At 46.6% G+C, this 21,161-nt stretch overlaps 1 protein-coding gene across 2 annotated transcripts in view; it reads left to right on the forward strand.

Annotated features, from left to right (window-relative positions):
* The first annotated feature begins 66 nt into the window (after positions 1 to 66).
* Positions 67 to 21,161, forward strand: part of LOC146189146 (uncharacterized) — a 35,223-nt gene continuing 14,128 nt past the window's right edge. Inside the window, exons 1-10 of one of the 2 annotated variants that reach the window (XM_084604058.1) lie at positions 67 to 319; positions 4,642 to 4,860; positions 6,232 to 6,292; positions 6,993 to 7,422; positions 11,930 to 12,092; positions 12,757 to 12,804; positions 13,599 to 13,742; positions 14,079 to 14,579; positions 14,964 to 15,149; positions 15,735 to 15,987. In XM_084604058.1, the coding sequence (XP_084460184.1) occupies positions 270 to 319; positions 4,642 to 4,860; positions 6,232 to 6,292; positions 6,993 to 7,422; positions 11,930 to 12,092; positions 12,757 to 12,804; positions 13,599 to 13,742; positions 14,079 to 14,579; positions 14,964 to 15,149; positions 15,735 to 15,987 (2,055 nt within the window). In that variant the 5' untranslated portion in view covers positions 67 to 269. The remainder of the gene's footprint in view (positions 320 to 4,641; positions 4,861 to 6,231; positions 6,293 to 6,992; positions 7,423 to 11,929; positions 12,093 to 12,756; positions 12,805 to 13,598; positions 13,743 to 14,078; positions 14,580 to 14,963; positions 15,150 to 15,734; positions 15,988 to 21,161) is intronic. The other variant, XM_084604060.1, reaches the window with a different exon arrangement.

The raw sequence follows: 21,161 nt of genomic DNA on the forward strand, positions 1-21,161 counted from the left end.
ATGTGATGTAAGCTTCACAATCTTGTCCTATGTTTTGTTGCGGATGTACAAACATAAGTGCGCAAACAGAGAACTACGCATGCGTGGAACCGTATTTCGCGACCTGTGAATGCATTGACGTGCTTCGTTCCTACTTGTTCGAAGATTAATTCGCGCTTGATTACTGGTGTTTCTTTTCGGTTTAAATCTAGCGTTTCGTGTTTGTTTTCGTTTGCCATGTTTAATGTTTCTTAGGCTAGGTCTTTCAGAAAAGCGCTGTCGTGTTCCTGATGGCCGCAGTACAAGCGTTCGAGCAAGGACCGACCCCTACTCCTTGGGAGTAAGTGCATTCGAAGCCAATTTTTTTATGTTCACCTAGCTGTTACCCAAAACCATTGTTCCCATCCTGTACTTCTAACGACTTGCTCGCGGTTGACGTAGTACCGTAAACGCTGACCGTTCTTCGTGACTTACTGGAGCCAGCCCTAAGCCTAAGGGCGAAAAACGAGGCATCGCCAGTCACGCAGGAAGGAATTTTTGTTTTTGTTTTTTTTCTGCCGATTCTCTCTCTGTTCGAATCAAAAGCTGCGACAGAGTTTGGTCAAGTTTCCCAGTTCGCGCGCGGTGTTCCGAATCACCTGATAGTCTTTTTAACATAACCAGTCCCGGCTGTTTTGCCGCGGTTGTGGCGGTGCAACGCCAGCGCGCACACAGGACGCTACAGAAAAGGGTAGAGAAAGAAAAAACAAAATCCGTACCAAGAACACTGCGCTTTTAACCGCATTGTGCCGGCCTTTCACGAGCAACTGCGTCGCCTCGCTTCTGCCAGATTTCTCCCACTGCTCTTACCTGGTCGTGTGTAGTACGCAGGTAGGGTGCCTACGGGAAGTCACTCAGTCAACTCGGCAAAGCTTTCGAGTTGACGGCGAGCCAAAGCTTGTCTCGCCGCCTTGACGGGGCTTTCAGCGTCGTTGTCATTAGGCGCTGCCAACTCGTTAGGCTCGAGCTGCATTTGGCCGGCCTAGGGGACCTGGAGAAGGGTTGACACGCCTTTCGTCGAAGCCCCTTACCCACCCTTTGGAATAGCGGTTCGGCATTGTCTGTATGACTTACTGCTAGCCCCCTTAGCACACTCATAACAACCTCGCGCGTAAAACCGCTTGCTCGGACGCCCTGATTCGCACCTGTATCGTTAGCTAGTGGTTTGTTTTTAGTGGCAAAAGTGCGCGCGTTTGTTACCTTCAACTGACAGCAACTGGCAGCTGCATTTTCGCAGTCACTTGCCGATGCCGGTGACAGATGTAAAGGCGTGAATCAAAGCTACGGGCCCGCTATGCTAGGCGGCTTGGGTCCCATCAAAGCGTACAAGTCGTCACATTTGAAGCACTTGCACTGTCAGTAGTGGTTAAGCTGATGAACTGTTCTGACCCTTTGACCATTCACAGCCTCGGCGGCATTAAAACGTTTTGACCGCTTGCAGCTTAAGTAGTGTGTACCTTTCGAGAAGTGTTTGCGTGGTGTTCATGAAGAGTTTCTGAAAATCCTAAATGTGCGTGTACAGTACCTTTAATGCCGAGGATCTTGGTGCTGGGAAGATCTTCAGTCGTAGATCAGGCCGCTTTGATGTCTTGGAGGCCTCGCTTGGGTTCGGTGTGTCCGACATGGTGTGGTGCGCTTATTTCTCACATTGCAACGAGGGAACTGATATGTTCTCTCAAGAGACTATTTTGTCAAGGTTCTCTGTGCCTGATAACATTCTTGGCTCCCAAGATGCTGCGACGGGGATGGATATGCACAATTCTAATCTTGCCAGGCCTCTTCTTCTCGTTATCTGTAGTGGAGGAGGGGGTGCTTATCTGTGATAGCATTTGTAGGGTGTAAAAGGCACCTGCAGTTACAGGTGCGATGTGGAGGCAGTTTCTAGGAGCAGTGGCACATGTTCAGGTGAAGCATTTTTGCAGCAGCATACTCAGCGGGTACCATTTGCTTACAGTGTACCTTCTACTTGTGCATCGACAGATGGACACAACAAACTGCTGCGTTGAGGACCAGTAGTTGCAAGCGAAAGCGTGCGTGTGCTGCGATGCACGGTGCAAAAGTTTTATCTCTCTACTAGTCATTGTGGTCTCATTGCGGTATGAAGATGCAAGTGTGTTCTCATTATCCGAGTGGTTGGAATTCAGGTGCGAGAATGCCTGTTCGGGGAGCATTTTAAGTGCATACTGAAAGTGCATATAGACGCTCGTTTGTACGTGGGATGCGAAATCTCTTCACAGTTTAGTGGTATTCTCTGTTTACTCTTACGTAGCTACGTGATGTCGCTATGTGTAAAGTTTAAACCATCATTTGTCATTGTAGATCACCTGTGATGCTGTTATGCCCTCCTTTCATGCAGTTCTCGGGCATAGGGACCCTTCAGTAGTGTTATATTGTGAATATTGCACGACCTCTGCTTTTGCTCAAGCTCTGCTCTTCCTTTTGATTTGCACCATCTTGGAAAGCCTTTCTTTGATTGCCTCTTTATTAATGCATTAATAGACTATGTTGGTGCGGCCAAACCTTGGGCATAGGATGAGAACGCAAAAAGTGAAGCCGTGACTGAATATGTGAACATTATTGAGGTGCAGAGTAGTACAACTTTCTCTACCACGGGGTTCAGGTGTCCACAGAGAAAGTGTGACAAAGTGTGGCCTTTCCTCTCCTTTAAACCCAGTTACTAATGTGAAACTATTTGTAGGCTATGGAAAGGAATAATTGTAATTAATAATATAGTCACCAATAGTGGTAAATAAAAAGCAAAATGGCAAATATGAAAGCATAAAAAGTAAACTTATAAAAAATACACATTAAATGAAAAAAAAAAGTTTTCGTATTCTGCAGGGGCTTTTTCTTCAAGTTTTTTACCCATCCAACTCTAAACTTGGACAAAAAGCTTGCTTCTGCATATATTTCTTACTGTTTGCATAGTTAAATCAGCATTAGCTTGTATGCAAAATCAGCAGAAATGATTATTGTTTGATTGGACATCTTTTGTATGTTGTGGGTGAATGCCATTCTCCTGCATTTTCAACCAGTACAAAAGCACCAGCAGAAGTGTGTAAGTTTGGTTCTGTTGGGTATTCATTCAGGAAGGCACTGGGCAAAAAGAAAAAATAATAGTCTTCCGAGGCAACATTACTGCTTTCATTCTGTGTATATCGTGACCTCAATTGCTGTCTGTGCATACTAACTCATGGTGGCGTGCTAATCACTCATGTTGCCTTTATCTGCATTGGATGTTGTGTGTCTGGGTAATGCCCTGATGACCCCGACTGCAGTGGTTCGTTGCTTGGGACGCTTGACTGCTGTTAGCTGCGAAGCCTAGGCTTCATCGTGGGTGTAGTGGTCATGTTTCAAATGAGGCAAAGTGCAAGGCACCTATGTACGGTGCGGCATCAGTGCACGTTGTTCGAAATTATCCGGAGCCCTCTGTAATGTTCCACCGTGGCCTGAGTTGCCTTGGAATGTTGTTCATACCTGCCATGTCTCCCGAATTTTTGTTTTTGCGCAATTGTCTGACCGAAACAAATCTCCCGGAAACACTCCAGTGCTTGGACAAGTTTGGCCTTGTCCTTTTTATAGCCTGGCCTCATAGCTCCGAAGCTACCTAAAGCGCAGTCGTTAATCTGCCAGTACCACTTTCATTTTGCTGTTTTTGTGACTGCAGTGCCGCCGCTGCCTGGGGTGGCTCAAGCTGGCGCTAAGTTCAGGATCTCCCTAAAATTCTAGCGACTTTAGTTCTACCTATAGTGTTTCTACACTTACACCGGTTTTGCTTCAGGCAGCCTCTGTGGTCTCATTCTAGAGTTTTCTTTTTTTTTTGTTTCTAACTTTGGCAGCTCAGGTACATCGTAACAGAGTTATCGGCTCTACCTAAGGCAGTGTACTGAGCTTGGCTGTATTGTGGCATCGCGAAGACTATCATTGTGCGTTTTGCACACCTTGCAGTTGAGACATTAGCATCAATAATGGCAGCAGAACAGGTTTGGCTACACACATTTTGTCGGCGCATTGGTGGTTTGTACATAAAAACAACCCAATCCCTTCTGTTTTGAAATAAATAACAGCTCTGCTATTATAAATGCCTGCTACCTGTCCCCCCCCCCCTTCCCCCCCTGCCCCCATCAGATCATATCTCCTTAATGCCTTTTCTGTGGGCCTGGCAGGTATGTTGTTAAACCGCAAGAATCGAACCTTAAGGCTTATATAGTTTCGTTTTGTGAAATGTGACTTGACATTGTATCATTGTTTCATCGCCCTTGTGGTTGAAGGAAGTGAAGTACATTCCAAGAAAATTTAAATAAACACAAGTTAATATTAGTGCTGTTCACTGGGGAAGAAAAGCGATGAGGGTACATCAATGGAGTAAAGGAAGTTAACAATGTAATGGCATAGAGTACAATGTAGGAAAAAAAAGTAAACAAAGCATAAGCAGAACTTTTGCAAACAAAGAAACTAAATGACGCTGAGCGGAGTAATATGCGCCTGCGGAAAAATTACTTGTTTTGAAAAACTGCTGTGATCAAAAGGGGTAAAAAATAAAATGACAGTCCTGTAAGTTGTACTAAAAGGTGCTGCCTATTAATTTTTTTTTTTGTTAAAAAATCTATCCCGCCCCTGCAGTAAGTCAAGCAAGGAAATGGAGGCTTCCGTGCCCGTGGACCCGAGCCAAGCTTGGGAGAATGCGCGCAAGGCCCTCGAAAAAGTGCAGACCACCACCAATGGCAAGGCAGGGGCTGGCACCGAGCAACAGGCCTCGGCCGGCTATGCAACGGGATTTGGCTATGGCTTCTGGCCTGGCCAGCACCAGCAGCAGGGCTGCATGTATCCAGGATACATGGGGTGCGTCTGCAACATTTCAAAGATTTTGCGGCCTGCATTTGATGCCAGCATTGAATCTTTGTCAAGTCTTAATTGTTTTTTTTTCTCTCTCTCTCTCTCTCTCTCTCTAGCATACCTAAAAACTTCCAGGGCAGTGAAGGCATTTCTGTGTTTGGTAAAGGGCGAAAATTGCGGATCACTAGAAGTAGCGGGCATCAATTAACGTCTGAACGTAGTTGAACCGTTTGCATATTGTGCTCGTGTGTTAGAATGCCAATGAATGTTTCCTATTGATCTGTGCATTACCATTTGACTTATGGGCGCTGGATATGGGACTGTGCTCGCAAAAAAAAAAAAAAAAAGTCTTCATATTGGTACAGGCACTGTAAGAAATGGTCAAAGTTTTGCTTTCTTGAGAAAATGCTACACCTCTCAATATATATAAGAAAAAATTGGCAGTGCTGCGTAATGCTCTTCTGGTTGTTTGTTTCTAGTGGTGTGGGAAATTCCATATGGAAATATGCCTTCTGATGTGTTAGCGCTGTTGAAAAAAAAAAATGCAGACATTAATGGTTTGCACAAATCATTAGGTAAATATAAAATGTGGCCATTTTAATGACAGTTCCGCAAGAAATGTTTGCGAGGACAGTAGGGGTAGCTGCATATCCGCATAATTTGTGCAGTCCGCTGCCTCACTTTTATGTCAGTTAGCTGTCGTGTGTACTGTTACCAGATCTTGTTACATTTTAGTAATGTTAGTAAGAGTGTTGCATTTTAATGAGAAAAAGGTAAAGAGCACTGCAGAATCTGCATTGGAGTAATGCAAAAGCACGGATGCTGCTGTTGGTTGCTTCTAGTTGCTTAATTCACTTCTTGTTTGCCCATTTTAGTCTTTGGTACTTGCAAATTGTGCGCCAATCCCTTCCTATTTCCTTTTTCAGCTCTACTTCCGGTTGCATGATGTCACATCCTCTACATCACATTAATTCACTTCTTGTTTACCCATTTTAGTCTTTGGTACTTTCAAATTGCACGCCCTATGCCCTTTTTCGGCCTACTTCCGATTGCGTGTCCTCACATCCACTATGGCACTCCTTTCTCTTTCCGCTTTCACTCCCACCTTCCTTCCCTTACGCGCGGTTCAGGTGTCCACAGAGCAAGTGTGACAGATACTGCGCCTTTCCTTTCCTGTGAACCAGTTATTCTAATTAATTACCTAATTAACTTATTGGACTAATTATTTTTTTGGGCACACCATTACATTCTCTATTGAATGACACCACTCATTAATCTCTACCACATATCAATTAGAACTGCTGCGGACACGATTTCTGCGAACATAGCGAAGTAATGCTTTCAATTAATAGTTTTGCGTCTTTTTGTGTGTTTCAGGTACAATGGCTACCCAGCGCAAGGTCCTGGAGGTCCTGGCTATGGCTTCTATCCTCACTTCGTGAGTCATCACTTTGTCTACTGTCGGTTGTTTAGTTGTAGTTCTCAAATGTTTCACCTTGTGCCCTTGAGGCACTGCAAAGAAGCCACAGCGCTGTTCTTCATGAGGTCATGTTTCCGTGGAAATGGGTGCCTTCGTATGTTTGTTTAGTAGCTTTCTCTGATGTTTTGCCCCTGTAGCAGGTGAGCGCCGCCAGTGCAGCTTTCGTGTCATGAGTGACCATTAGCATATTTCTCGTTGATTGCAAAACATATTTATACAACCACAGTGTGTATAAATTTCAGATGTAATAACTGGGAAATTGTGTTGTCCAGGATTAACTGGGCGAAAAATAGTTAAACTCTATGGGGGGATGTTATACTGTTTGCATTTTGAGCGCATAAAATTGGAAACTCGTATGAACTGGGAGCTTATCAACGAGGTTCTACTGCACCTATCGCTCGTTTGCTTTACTTAGCATCAGTAGGTGGCATTTCCTTGTCCCCTCAACGAACTTGGAAGTATGCTATGGTTGTGGCTGGCACAGGGTAGAGTTCATTTAGGAAGGCATTTGTTTCGCAACGGACCCAAGTGTGGGCTAACAGTGATGGTGATGCGTGCTCGTTTCCGGGTCTGTCCGAATTGTTCTGCCCCACTAGTGTGGCACCTGCTTTACACCGCAGTCTTGAGGAATTAATGCTGGGCCATTTGGTCTTTCCAGAACATGTACGGTGGTGGCTACTATGCTTCATCGACTTCGATGCAGTACCCGCAGCCTGGTCCGGCTGGCGGAGGCGGCAGCAACTCCAGTCCCTCTGGGCCTCCTCTCCCTTCGGGGCATGCTGCCCCGCCCCCACCACCACCCGGGGAGCAGGCCCCGCCCCCTTCTGAGAAGGAGGGTGGAGGCTCAGATGCTTCCTCCTCCTCCTCAGCTGGTGCAACCCCTGCCCAGGGGCAGCAGCAGCAGCAGCCCATGCCTGGCTTCGGTCAGCAGGGCCCAGTTCCTGGCTTTGGACCGGGCTATGGCTCGGGCTTTTGCCCTCAGGGACCGGGCTATGGCTTCTACTACGGCTACAATGGGATGGGTCCCAATGGCGAGGCCCCAGGCCCCAGGGGTCCCACGCAGTTCAGTACTGGCATGCAGGGAAAGCGTGAGTGTGTTTCTACTTATCTCGCTGTGGCCACTCGGGAGTAGGGCATACTTTCGTTAGTGTGATCTACGAGTGCCCTTTTTCATTTTGGATATACGGCTTAAGGGGGGGGACACTGGTCTTAAAACTATTTTCGTTATTTACCAATCAAAATTGATGCAGCTTGGTGGGTTTGTGTAGTAACTGCAATTATTTATTTTGTGATCCAATTATTTCATGAGATAATTACACCAATTAGTCTAATTCTTATAAGAACAATTACAAAATGATCACTGAAGAAAAACTTAAGGTGAACACATTGCTGGACACTAGTAGAAAGAATGAGGAACACAATGTTGCAAGCAGTTTTTTGATTAAGCAATTATTTCTTGTTTTATTGCATAACAAAGTTCAAAGGTCAAAATATAGCATATAAAGGTCACAAAAAAAAGCAATTTTAAAAATTTTGAACAAGAAATTAAAAAATCTACTTGCAACATTGTGTGCTCCACATAATTGGCTTCATGCTGAAAAAGAAATTATTACTCTATCAGCAATAGGTGCCGAGATATTAAGGCCACAAAACTGCAAGTGGTCGAGAATGCATGTTTGAGAAAAGAGCAAAAAAGAAACAGGGCATTATTTAACATTCACTGGTGCAGTGCACACATTTACAATTTAAAATGGCTATAAACCTCCAGGAATGTAGTCTCTCTGCTTTCCAACGTCCAAGTGTCTCCTCTTTCATTTTGATATGCAGTTGCAGCACATTCAGTTGTCACTTTTTCGGCTGCACGAGTCATATGCAGGCAGCGTTTTTTTTTTTTTTTTTTAACGTACGTCGTTTTGCTACGTCCTCGCATCAAGACCGCGGTGAGGAACATTTATTGCGGAAAAGAAATGTAATTTGGGCGCTGTTTGCTGCTTCCCAGTGCTCTGCATTGCACTGGAAGCAAGTGAATTCCCTAAGAACTATGAACGAGGTCCGATCCACGCAAACGCGCGGCGAGCTCTACGAAGACGTGTCCCGCAGTTTACGCATTGGAGAATAAGTTTGACGGCGATTCCTTATCTCTGTTCACTTTTTTAAATGCCAATATCGCCGCCGTATGTTTTACGCTTCGCCAATCTCGGCAAACTGTTTAGATCTGACGATCGTGAACTCCGCATCGCCAAGCGGACTGTCCGCCGCGCTGCCGTCATCGTCACAAACACAATCCGTCTACCACTTCGTTGCTGGAGTTGGCGCGAGTTCAAGCCTTTCCTGTTTTGAGCTTATCTTTCTGCTCATCTGCGGCCTGCGTTATCACTGTCGCGGCGGGTGTGACCGCTGGCATAGCAGTCCCCCGTGCTGGGGAACACGCTAGGCCTACTTCAGGCTCGTACACACGATCGTTCGGCGCACGATTTTCGTCGGCCTGAGCGCGCACAGCCGGGGCAGAGCATCACTTGAGATGATTATTCAACTATTTTTTTTTTTTTCACTTTTTTCACAAATTCTTGCCGTGAACGCACCTCGCGGTTCGGAACCATGCGCGGCCGGCGTCACGTCTTCGCCGTCTCCCCGCGGCTCGGGCGCGCCGAGCAGACGCCGTCAGCCAGCTCCACTAATGCGGTGACGCCTTATCGTCACGTGCACCCCGAAAGCCAATGGGATTGCAAATGCCACGTTTTCTTTGTTGCTATTTTTTCTGCGACCAATGGGCGAATGTAAACAGCAGAGGCGGCAATTTGAAGGCGAAATGCGGCTCGTTCGAATGAGACCAAGATGGCTACGGTGCCGCGCACAAAATGGGAGCTACGCCTCGCGGAAAATAGTTGTTTGGGGGTCGTTTTCGGCCCAAATTTGGGCGACATCGATTATATAAATTGGCATTGTGACTAAAATACCGACCCTAGAGATGAAAAACTTAGCAGATAGGTAGATAAAGAGCTACTGATTTTGCAAATCACATTTTCTAAAAAGTGATTTTTTCGCGATTTTTTGGTCCGAAAGACCCGTGTTTCCCCTTAAGGGGGGACGCGACCTTTGAAAACCGAAAAATCGCGAAAAAGTCGATTTTTTGAAGATTATATATTCCGGTAGTATGTCTTATAAACTACCCTTTCTGTAATTATCAATGCCCAACTCGCCGTAGAAATACTCGAAATTAATTATTTAACAAGCGGCGGCAGCCGCGGAGCAGCGAGCAAGCGCCGAAAATTCCCAAACTTCGCGCGCGCACCATTCCTCTCCCGCCGAACTGAGCGCCGCCATCTTGGTCTTGTTTTGTTTGTGAATTCTTGCGCTTTCTTCTGCCACCCTCGGCGGCGGCGACGGCGGCGCGGTCGAGGCGTGGCTTGCTACCGATTGAGAGCCTCGTGGCGGCTTTCAAGTTTCCCGCGCTCGAATTCAAGGCTGCGATTGGGCAAAGCGCGCGCTCCGCGAGAACGCGGGGGATCGGGCGACTACTATTGGCTGCTGCGGCCGCTGACGCGTCGGTCTCCGCCTCCCCGCGTCGTCTGCTACGGCTCTTTGCTGTCGTTGTTGGCTGCCTCGAGGTGCGACACGCATTCAGTGCAGACTTGGCTAGCTTTTATTATTTTTTTTTTTCGTTTCGGCGCTTATGCCGCGGAAGATAACCCGGGAAGTCGCTTGTCGCGTTTGGGCCGCTCCTTGTTCTTCCGGCGAGATGCCGCGATAGATAAACCGGGAAACCGCTTTCTGCGTCTGCGCCGCCTAATATGCTAGGGCGAAATGCCGCGGGGGAATCGGGAATGCCGATTGTCGCGGCTTGCAGAGCTCAGGATCGACGGATCTCAGCATGTGGAAAGTGGTCCGCGGCACCAAGGCGTTCGCTGTAGCTGATCGGCTAGTCGCACAGATGTTCGCTGTAGCCGAGATCGACGGAGCGCCATAGCCCTAATGTATATTTTGACGGCCGCACCGGACTTGTTCGTGATAATTGCGAGTGTTCGTCTTAAGTGGGGCCGTTATAAGTGGGCTCGACTGTACCTGAATAAATTTTTGAGGGCAAGGCAAGCCCATGTATTCAAAATATTATGTCTGGAATTTGTCATAATTAATTTGGTTAATCAACATAGGTCTAATTGATAACAAAAAATCCAATTCTATGCTATTTTTCAGCAAGAAAATTTTGAAAAAGGGCTTTGTCTTGCCCTGAGGAACCTATCTAGGAATCAGCATGACAAATTGCACAATGCCAGTGCCTTTCACAATTTCTCCAGGCTTGGTATAAAGGACCTATTCGAACCAGTTTGATATGCTTCTGTAACTTGAGAATTAGCGTGCACAATTCTATGAAACTTGGTGGTTTTTCATTTGTTAATGTCATGAGCCTGTCTTAAAAATTTCATCATGATAACTTTAGAAACAAAAAAGTTATTGTTCTCTCAACCTTTGAGAGCCGTTTTCTCAGAATCAATTTTTTGCACGGTGTGGCTGCTAGGGAAAGTCATAGCTCAAGAACCGCTTATTGGATTTTCATGAGGTTTTTTTTGTTACATACCTAAGTAAAATTCTGAGGGCAAGACAATTCGTTTTTTTCAAAATATTTCATGTGTAATTAGGGGCAGTCAATTAAAATATTGTTAAGTCAGGTGTAAATTTGAACACTAACTTTGGGGCTGTACTAAAATTTTTCAGAGAGGAAATTTGGAAAAAGGGAATTGTCTTGCCCTGGGGAAACTATCCAGGAATGACCATAACAAATTTCACACTGCTAGCACATTTTGCAAATTCTCCAGGCCCGCCCCTAGGGACCTTTGTAAACTATCTTGATATACTCCTCTAACTTGAGAACCGATGAGCCCAGCTCCATGAAACTTGGTAGTTCTTCAACTGCGTGTACTATGAGCATACCCTGAAAATTTCATTCAAATACCTCAAGAAATAAAAAAGTTGGTGTTCAAGGGTAGCCTCCCCCCTTAAAGTAATTCTCTTCATAGATGGAGGCGAAAAGCAAGGCGTGTGTGTGCTGTGCGATGTCAGTGCACGTTAAAAAACCCCAGTTTATTGAAATTTACGGAGTCCTCCACTGCGGCGTCTCTCATTGCCCGAGTCGCTTTTGGACGTTAAACCCCACAAACCAAACCAATACAAAAATGTTTAAGTTGACTTCACCTAAACGGAAATTTGTTAACTCTATATATAGCCTGTTATTATTAATTCAACCTGGACCTTTATGTAGGGTCATTCGTGCAGGTGTCTTCTTTTGTTAGGCTGGAACTGGCAGAGGCCATGGCTACATGTGGTTCTTCAGTGTCATTTAAGAGTACTTTGGGGGATGGGGGGTACTTTTCATAACATACCCAGCTATGTATGATGCAGTTTAATGTGTCCTTGAACGTGTATAGTGCCCCTCCTAGTGAATATGACCTCAGTGATAAGTATTTTGTCCTAAGTCCCCCCCCCCCCCCCTGCACACACACTTTCCCTCTCAAGATATTGGCTCTGCTCTTGCCTTGCTTGTTTGGTTTGGTAGTTGCAGCTGTGCCTGATTTGCTGTGCCTTCGTCTCGTTTTCCAGAAGCCCCAGGGGCGGGTGGTGTGAGGTTCAGCCTGCCTAAGCGGGGCAAGTTTGGTGGCCGGGGAGGCGGTTCACGTGGCAACGCCTTCCAGCAGCAGCGCGCAGCTGCACAGGGTGGTCAGCGATCAGCGGCCGACGCTACTCAGCGCCTCGAGGACTGCATGTGAGTGCGACGGCCAGGGCAAAACTTGACGAGGCCATCCAGTTTCAAGGCATCCTCGATGGTTGCACAGAGAAGTGCAGCAATGAAAATATACCAATCGGCCTGTGAGCATGCTAGCGGAACTAAGTGGTGTTTAAATAAGGGAAATGTGGTCGTCTCCTGTATTTTTCGCTGTTTCATTGCCTTTGTCTAAGGGAGTAGAATCAGTGTTCTCACAGCTCTAAGAAAATGAAAAAGGAACGAGGGAATTTAAACCACGTTCTTGCCTTGAGAAACCTTGAAAAGTAGTATGGATCACCAGGGGTTCAGTTATGTGTCTGTGCTGAAAGTACCGTAAAATTCCGAACAAGCGCCCCTACTCGTACAAGGGCCCTCCCCTAACCTCACTGTTAATTTCATATTTCCGCGCCGTTCCGGGAAAGCGCTTCCCCCCCCTTGAACGTTATTGCCAAACATACTTTGTTTTCTTGAACGCACTACACCAGGCGATAAAGATTGCATGTAGAAAGTGCAGGTGTGTTGTGCAGATTGATTTGTTGGCTCATATCAATTAGCTGATGGCATCCCAGTGATGTGCGTTCTACACACCTCTCATTGCATTGCCACCATAACTGGCGCCTTGTCCTTGGCAGTGGCTAATTTATTGTTATTTACTTTCTTCTAGGGCTAACCTCGCCCCTCATGGTAGTGGAGACTGGCCGGAAAGCTTAAAGTGAGTTGCTGTCATGTTTGGTTTGCTTGTGCAGATTTTTTCATTAGAGTGCTCACGGGGCCTCAACGTGAATTGATTCATTGTGGAGATGGGAAGAATATTTCATTAATGCTTGATGGATGAATGAAAGGCAGTGACAAAAGGCAAGATGACGCAATCAAATGCTTACTCTCAGCTGAATTCATACTGGCGAGAAACAGCAGTACATGTGCGTGGAAAGCCGGAAGTTATAAAGGCGGGCATAGGTGCTACTATCCCTCCAGTAAACATTCATTTGTGAGTAGCCTTTTTGCTCTTGTTGACAGTGAAGGTGAATATTTATTTCGATAGCGGGAAGGAGTACAGCCTCCCACCGTGCGAGTAAACAAGATTTGTGATGGCATGCTGGGTTTATTATTTGAACTTTAACATATTTGCGAGATTCTAATGCGTGCTTTTTAAAATGAGACCCTCAGGTTTGCGTGCATGTATGAATTGGATTTGTAAACCACAACGAGGCTACTTAATTTTTTTTCCTTCTGTGGGCATAATTTTAGCTGTGCCTTATAAGAATGGGTGCATTAGAATCGTGTAAATATGACACTTACGGTGTCCTACAAGTTGTGTACTCAAGTTTCTACCGTAATGTCCTCTCTGTGTTCGTAGTTTGGTTAGGAAAGTGGCTGAAGTTTCAACTTTAGTTGCATTTCTGCCCCTGCAATTGAGGTTTTTTTCCCCTGAGATTTGCCTTTGTGTGCACTTAGTTTGCCACGTGCACTGTGTGAGCCCTGCGGTTATGCTTCCTCTTGTTGCAGGCGTTATGCTATGCGGGCCTTCGGCAAGTGCCAGTCTGAGATTGATCGCGACCAGGTAGAGATCGTTCTCAAGGGCAAGCTCACAAAAATGTACAACGACGGTGCCATGTGGTCCATCGACTGGGACAAGGAACCGCTGCCCAGGTGGGGTAACCCGGGGCACATTCTTTGCCTGCGGTCAGCTCCTTGCCTTGTTTTGGTGGAGGCGTAATGCAAAGACGCCCGTGTGCTGTTGGTAGAAACCCCGCGTTATAAAACCCCAGATGGCCAAAAACAATCCAGAAGCCCCTACACTACAGTCTCTAGTGATCAGTGTAATTTTTGTGTTGTTGTTTATACGTTAAACCCTGCAGCGTAGAGTGTTGAAATTTCATGTCCCCCCTTACATTCCTTGTGCATGCATGACTCTGTTGCTAAGTGTACGAGACTGCCCCTTTGAGCAACTTGACTTAATGTGTGCCTGTTTCTTTGTGTGTGCAGCATCCACAGTGAGCGGCTGCAGCAGGAGCAGCAGAAGGGGGCGACAACGGGGGGTGCGTCCGCATCCCAGGACAGCAGCAGCAGTGGCGGTAGTAGTAAGCTTGGCAGTGGCCTCCTTCCAGGTCTTGCATCTTCTGGTGGTTCACCTTCCAAGCTCATTAGCCCACCCAAGGCGGTGGGTGGTAGTGGCGGCATCAGTCGGCGACTTGGCGGCATGACGGGCAGACTGGGCCAAGCACTGCCCTCAGCTGGGGGGCTTTCGGGGCGGCTCTCTTCCTCTGCCCAGTCGGGGAGCAGTGGGGGCGGAGAGTCCCCTCCGGGGTTTATTCCTCTGAAGAGTAGCAGCAGCAGCAGTCGTCGGAGCGGCAGCGACTGGGGTCGGGGGTCATCGCGCAGGTCTCCGCGGTCTCGTTCACGATCTAGGTCGTGGTCCCCCCGGTCACGCAGCCCTGCGTCTTCGCACAGCACGAGGGACCGTCGCAACAAGAAGAGGCGTTCAAGGTATGGGGCACTAGAACTATAATCTAGCAGCAAGGATGCTTAAGGGCATCTGCCCTTTTTCTCATTTCTGTAGCCTGCCTTTCATTGTCTTGCCTTTGTTGCATCGGTAAAACTTCTGTCGTCCCATTCAAAATTTAGCATTATGACGCCGCTCTGTAGGCTTTGTCCAGGGGTCAGACAGATGTGTATTACTGCAGAGCATCATTTAAAATTTCAAAGATGTTCAGTGCTGTAACAAGAGAGGCCAAACATTGGAAGCAGAGGACGTCATGTGCCCCGCCTACCTTCACGCTGCTGATGCTGAGAGAAAAAGCTTCAGAGAGAGTGATGGACGTCTTGTCACTTATATCAATGCACATTTTTTCTGCTTTTCTCCCACTGTAGCTCACTGGAGTCCAGCTCCAGCCCAGAGACTCCTCGTTCGTCCAAAAAGGCTCTCAACTCTAGTGTCTCTTCGTACAGCCATGGTGGTAATAGCAACAGCAGTTCTGGGGGGAAGAACAAGAAGTCTGGCCAGGCTAACCGCAAGGCCAATAAGAAGCAGAAGAAGCAGCAGCAGCAGCAACAAATGTAAGCTTCCGTTGTCTGCATTTTATCGGCTGCTCTTATGGACTGATGGCAGTGTTGGTCATTCTCTTGGGATACCGGAAGATCAGCGCGCTTAGTTCCGGATAAAGTCCACACCAAACGGCAAAGGAAGTCTACAGCTGTGAATAATTGCTAAATAGTTGTGCTGTGCACTTTGAGGTGAAGAAATGAAGGAAGAGACACGCAGTGGCTAAATGTTTACACAGTTTTATCAAGCTAAAACACATACTAAAACTAATCACTTTTTGAAATCTGTTTCCCAACTGGTAGGATCAACAATTTCTGCATAAATCACCATTGTTGGTTGTTAGTTGAGCTGACTGCCTTGGGACAAGGCGCAGGTGTAATCTCCCATTTTGTAGAGCGGAAGTAGCTGATCTGATTTCACTTTTTTGAAACATGCTTTTTGACTGTGCAGTCTAATATCACTGTTTAAGAGCTCATTCTGCTTGAACGAAGTTTTTCACGTCTCTTGTCAGTTTCGTTGTAGCGACGTTCAACTGTACCGTGTCTCATGGTCTCGGATGTGCTGACAATGCCCTTCCTCCTCCTCTGGTGTGCACGCAGGGTTCAATTCCAGGTAGAAGAGGACATGGCGACGACGGAGAAACTGCAGAAGCGGGCCGCCCGCTTCCAATCTGAGATCTCTGCAGGCAAGAAGAAGCGGCCCTTCTCCCTGGTGCTGTGCATCAATGCAGGCCCTACCCTGGGACCCTCTTCCGGCAGTGGGGACAACGGAGACACGGACCTGGACTGGGAGTCCTTCCCCATTGTGGGCACCTGCCAGGACCTGGAGAAGCAGTACCTCCGACTCACCTCGGTGAGCGTCACTGCGATACTGTTGGGAGCAGCGGAGAGTTCTGCAAGTCGAAAGGGGTGCTTTCCATTCCTGCCTGCTATGCCTTAGCACTAAGGAATCTGTTTCCATGATGGCTAAAATGTACAGGTTCGGTTGGTGGAAGCCTTTGAGACGTGGGATCGTAAAGGAGGTGGATGTGTTCTGCCTAGTCGGGCAAACCATTGCCCCGAGAAGCAACTTCGGTATGAAAACTGGTAGGATATTTTAAAAGCACTCTCTGCCTGAAAGTCTTAAGGGGAGACACTGGTCTTAAAATGAAAATTTTTATTTTTAGAGATATAATAACGAAATTGGGTGTGTATATGTATTTCTTCCTCCTGTTTTCAAAAATGTAATTAGTTTTACTCTATCTCAATTAGTTATAATGTTATTGGGAAATAACCAAAGCCTAATTTGGTAATTTCTTACGGGTCGTTAGGACAGTTTCCCTCAATATTTTTTCGTTCCGATTAAAATGTAGTTGTAGCCAAAGACCTGCCATGTGGAGCTATGCTATTTATATTATCATTGATGTACATCACAGTATAAAAATATTCAATTATGTAGATGCCCCAGAATTCGAAAAATATAATTAGCTGACATTATTGTTAAATAAATTTGATATGTTCAACTTAGCAATATAAAAATAGCATAGCTCCACAGTTCAAACCTTTCTGAATTCAACGGTATAAGATTTATCAATTGCACCACAAAAACCCAATGAAAAGTTCCGTAAGGCTAGTCATGTCACCAAAAAACATGAAGCTGAGAAAAACTCATTTGAAGTTTTGACACTGAGTGCAGAAAATATTGGGAAGAATCTTCGACAACGGATGTTACTCAGATGTTCCCTATCAGTTTCCCTACAAAACAAAACAAAAAGTGTGTTATTCCATCCAAGGAAACATTTAAGGGGAGATGCGCGTCGAAAAAGCGAGTTTTCCGAGTAATTTTTCAGTTTTGAGTTTTTGCCTGTAAAATTATCTTTGAACATTTAGCTACAACTTTCTAAAAGATCGAGGCAAAATTCGATCGTGAAGTTAGTAAAAAGTCCATTTTATTCAACCACGGTGGCTCGAGAAAGTGCTATTTTCCGCGCAAATCGTCAATTTTCGTGCGCCTATACCTCGAGAACGCCGCGTCGCCCGCCATTGCCGTTTGCTGGGAGAGGTTGAGCAAGCCTTTCTCTTGTAGATAGCATCTCTCGCAGTTTCGTATCTCGGCTGCAAATAATAAAAAAAACGTTTTCCGCGCACGCTTCGAGCGTCCCTACTGGACCTTTTAAATCACGTGGTGCTCTAGAGAGGCCGCCATTGGCCTAGACTGATACGACGCTGTGGCGAAGCCTACCTCCTGCTTTCGTTTTGTGCAGCGTCTGGATCGCGCTACATCGTGCTCTGCTAGTTCTTTTCAGCGGCCTTTTAGCATTTGTTGAGTTCGCGATGAACGACACGCAAAAGTGCAACTTCCGAGCTCGAAAGTCTCGGTCGAAGAACCCGTACCGAGGACGCCGTCGCGGACCTCACCGGAAAGCTGCAGCGGGAGACGCAAGCTAGTCCTAACCAGGCCAACGTGCACTCGGACAAGATCGATGCCGCGGTGAACTTTGTGAGCACCTCGGAGGTGAAGATTGGACTCTTCAAGGAAGATAGGGCAGCATGCGGTCATCGATATTCTAAGAGTGTTGCGATATGCGAGATTAGCACGCTTACGGTGCTGGTAAGCGGTGCTGCTTGCCCTACGTGCCGCACCTGTACCCTTGCGGTACGCGAACCGGTGGAAAAGCGAAAGGGGATTTCGGCCTTTCTTGAGCTGCACTGTGAAAGTAGCGAGTGCCTAGCATCAGTGCTTTCTGCTGTGCACACCTCGAGCTGCGTTGTGCCCGGTGGACTTGCAGATAGCGCCAGTGGAAATCAGGACTATCGGAGTCGAAGCTCTCGCGACAGCTTCGCCGTCAACGTGAAGGTGGTGGTGGCTGCGCGCGCGATTGGCATTGGACACGAACAGCTGTCGCGATTTTGTGCAATTCTTGACCTGCCGAACCCATTACACCACAAGAACTTTGCTGCTATCGGCAAGAAAGTTCATGGTGCGGCCATGAAAGCAGTGGCAAGAAGTTTCATGTGCTTTTGTTGTGTTTATGAAAAAATACAGATGTTTGAAACTTTCAAATGCAATTTTCTCCATTCGTAGTTTTCAGCATTTTTTGCATTTTGTGCAACAAATTTTGAGTACTTTCAGTGGTCAGATCTGGATGAAATTTCGCGCACAGCCTCTTCAAAGTGTGTAGAATGTTGTTATCTACCTGGTTATAAAAAATCTCTTGAACTTTTTTTGAAAAAAATTCAGAATGTTGACACATGGTGCCCAAAATATACACATTGGTGTTCCTGAATTTTTTTTACAATTATAGGATAAAATGAATAAATTTGAAGTAGCTTTCGACATACTATATTACCAAAGCAACATAATGAGCTATTGCAAGCTGGTCTAAACATGCATTTCATTATCAAAAAAGTGTGCACAAAAGGCCCTATATTGTGCTTTTGCAGACACTTCTACACAAAAACTAATAAAGATATGTGAAAAGTAAAAACATATTTGGAATCTGCATTAAAAACTCTATAAATGGCCAATGTTTCATAACCTTAGGTTCAATATTAAAGAAAAAGTGTTTTCGAGGAGCATCTCCCCTTAAAAAAAAAATGTCGAATGTGTAAGGGTGATGAAATTATAAAGGTTACTTTCGAGAAGTTCGGGGTTGACTTTTTTTTTTTTTTTGAGGTGAAAGTGAGGACCGGAGCCAAGGAGACGAGAGCTCCACCAGGCAAACAGTTGGGGAAGAGAACTGCTTCTGTTCGAAATCGCAGTTTTCGCAGACAAGCAGAAGCTTTACAGCAAGGCCGTACTCCTTATCTGTTGCCTTGCTCAAACGCAGACTTCCCGCGCCGCAGGTTCCGCACTTCGCTTGCGCGAAAAAATTGTTCAAAACCTTCAAGTCCACAATCACGAACTGGGTACCGGCATCAGCTGTCTGGTAATCCGCACTGACGCCAACAAGGTCAAACTTGCGCTGGGTTGCCGACTTTTCCGACAGAACGGACTTTGCTTGCGCCGATCGCTCAACACGCTGCGCCTGCTCGGTCGACGAATAGTACACAGCATCAACACGAAGTGTACCACGATCCGAGATACGATTCGTGCTGCAACCTGGTCCCGCGGTGTCGTCATCGGGCAGCGTGCTTGATGTACCCGGCGGATCCAACGAGTCCGGCACTGCAGGCCCCGGCGACGCACTGGTGGCCGCTGCCTGCTGTTTTTTGTTCCACGGACGTTTCTTCCGGCTTCCAAAAGCTCAATGCGTGCTCGATTTCAATCGACTGTCTCCCGGCATCTCGATCGCAAAGAGAAACTCCCGGCACAAGGCGGAAACACGGCGTGTAGAGAAACACGAGCGCAAAAACAGACGCGCACGAAGCGACAGCCACAGCGGCGAACGCAAGAGAAAAAAAAAAAAGAAATGACGTAGACGGTCACACCAGCCAATGGGAGGCGCAGAACGGAGCGCGCGCGAAGCGCGCCGCGTGCGAGCCAATCAGCGACCCGAAAACGGCCTTCGGGAAACCGGCCCGAACCGCCGCTCGGCTTGAGCGACGCCATTTTGAGATAGCTCAAATTGCACACAAAGAAACCAGCTTCAAAACAAGCCCAAGATGGCGGCGATCGGCCGGCTGCAACGCCGGCGGCGCGCGCGGGAAGTTCGAACAAAGTCTCTCTTTTCGGGGCCATTTCGTCGCTGCCGTGGTGTTTTGAAAGCCGATTTTATCGCATTTCCCAACCGAATTCAGCGTTAATAATTTTACTGTAGATGCTCGAAAGGATAAACCTTCCGAAAATGAGCTTTTCCCAAAATCGACTTTTTGACCATTTTCGACCGTTTTAAGACCCGCGTCTCCCCTTAAAATAGCTTAATGCCTTCATATTCTAAATGCCATGCATAAGTGAAAAACAATGCATGTTTGTGCAGCTGCTGTACAGAGCAGCAGGCATGGTAGGGCAGAGCCAACTAGTTCTTTTTGTCCCCAACACTCCACTGAGTGCAGATAAGCAACATAGCAACATTCCCTTGGCATGCAATGTTTTGAGACAATTTTATATCTGGTGCCTTGTTTTTAGTGGCTAGAACAAGATAATTTTTTAAATTTGCATGCCCAAAAATACTGCTGATTGCATTTAAACCTAGATACTTGCATTCTACACATCCTAAAGATCATGCATGCCAAATTTGGTGTTGATTGAACAAAAATAACGACATAAAATATTGTGCACAAAACCCATATTCGGCCCAAAATAAGAATTTGAGAAAAATGCGATTTAAAGATACAAAAGCTGTTTATTGCTGTTGTAGCAGCACTACCTGCATGAAAATTGCACACAATGCAGGCCAGGGTATCATGATCAGTGCACAGTTTTAGAATTCACCAACATCATATGTTGCTCCCATAGTGACATTGTGAGCAGCATTCTCAAGACGTGCTTTCTTCGCTAGCTAGCGATGCTTAGACCTTGTTTCTGTCAGCCACTGCTTTGTAACCACAAGGTTCACTTTTTTGTTATGGCATTAAACTCCTTATGGTGCACTTGTTTCGGCTAACCAAGAATCACACGAAATCGGGCAAGTTGATTGTATCCAGCACCGATAACGCGCGCCCCAACCACTGCATTGACGTTCACGACGAAAATCTCCCTCGGGCTGGCTGAAGGGCGTCGTCCACCGGAGCTGTACACCGCGACGAGCACGCCTATGACACTACGGAAGCGGCAAACGCTACACTGCTGCAACGCAGCTCTAGAAACGACGAGAGTCCTTTTCGCTTCTTGGCCAACTCGCGAACGGAAAGTTAGCACCGTCCGCGCTCCCGACAAGCTAGCTGCTCCGCTCGCCAGTGCGTTCGCGGCACCGATCTTGCCGATAAAGGCACTCGCCGTACTAGGTCTCCTCAACGCTCGAAGTTCTCGAAGATCCTTATCTTCTTATCCAATGCACTGACGAAATCGCCTAAGCTGTCGCTGAAACTTCAATGCCCAAGCCGGCTTCGAGCCGTCAAAAGCGTCGTCTCCGCCGAGGTTAGGCCTAGCTGCCGCGGACGTCTCCA

This window comes from Amblyomma maculatum, chromosome 5, assembly GCF_055883805.1.
Source record: "Amblyomma maculatum isolate TAMU_Amacu chromosome 5, ASM5588380v1, whole genome shotgun sequence".
Taxonomy (NCBI): domain Eukaryota; kingdom Metazoa; phylum Arthropoda; class Arachnida; order Ixodida; family Ixodidae; genus Amblyomma; species Amblyomma maculatum.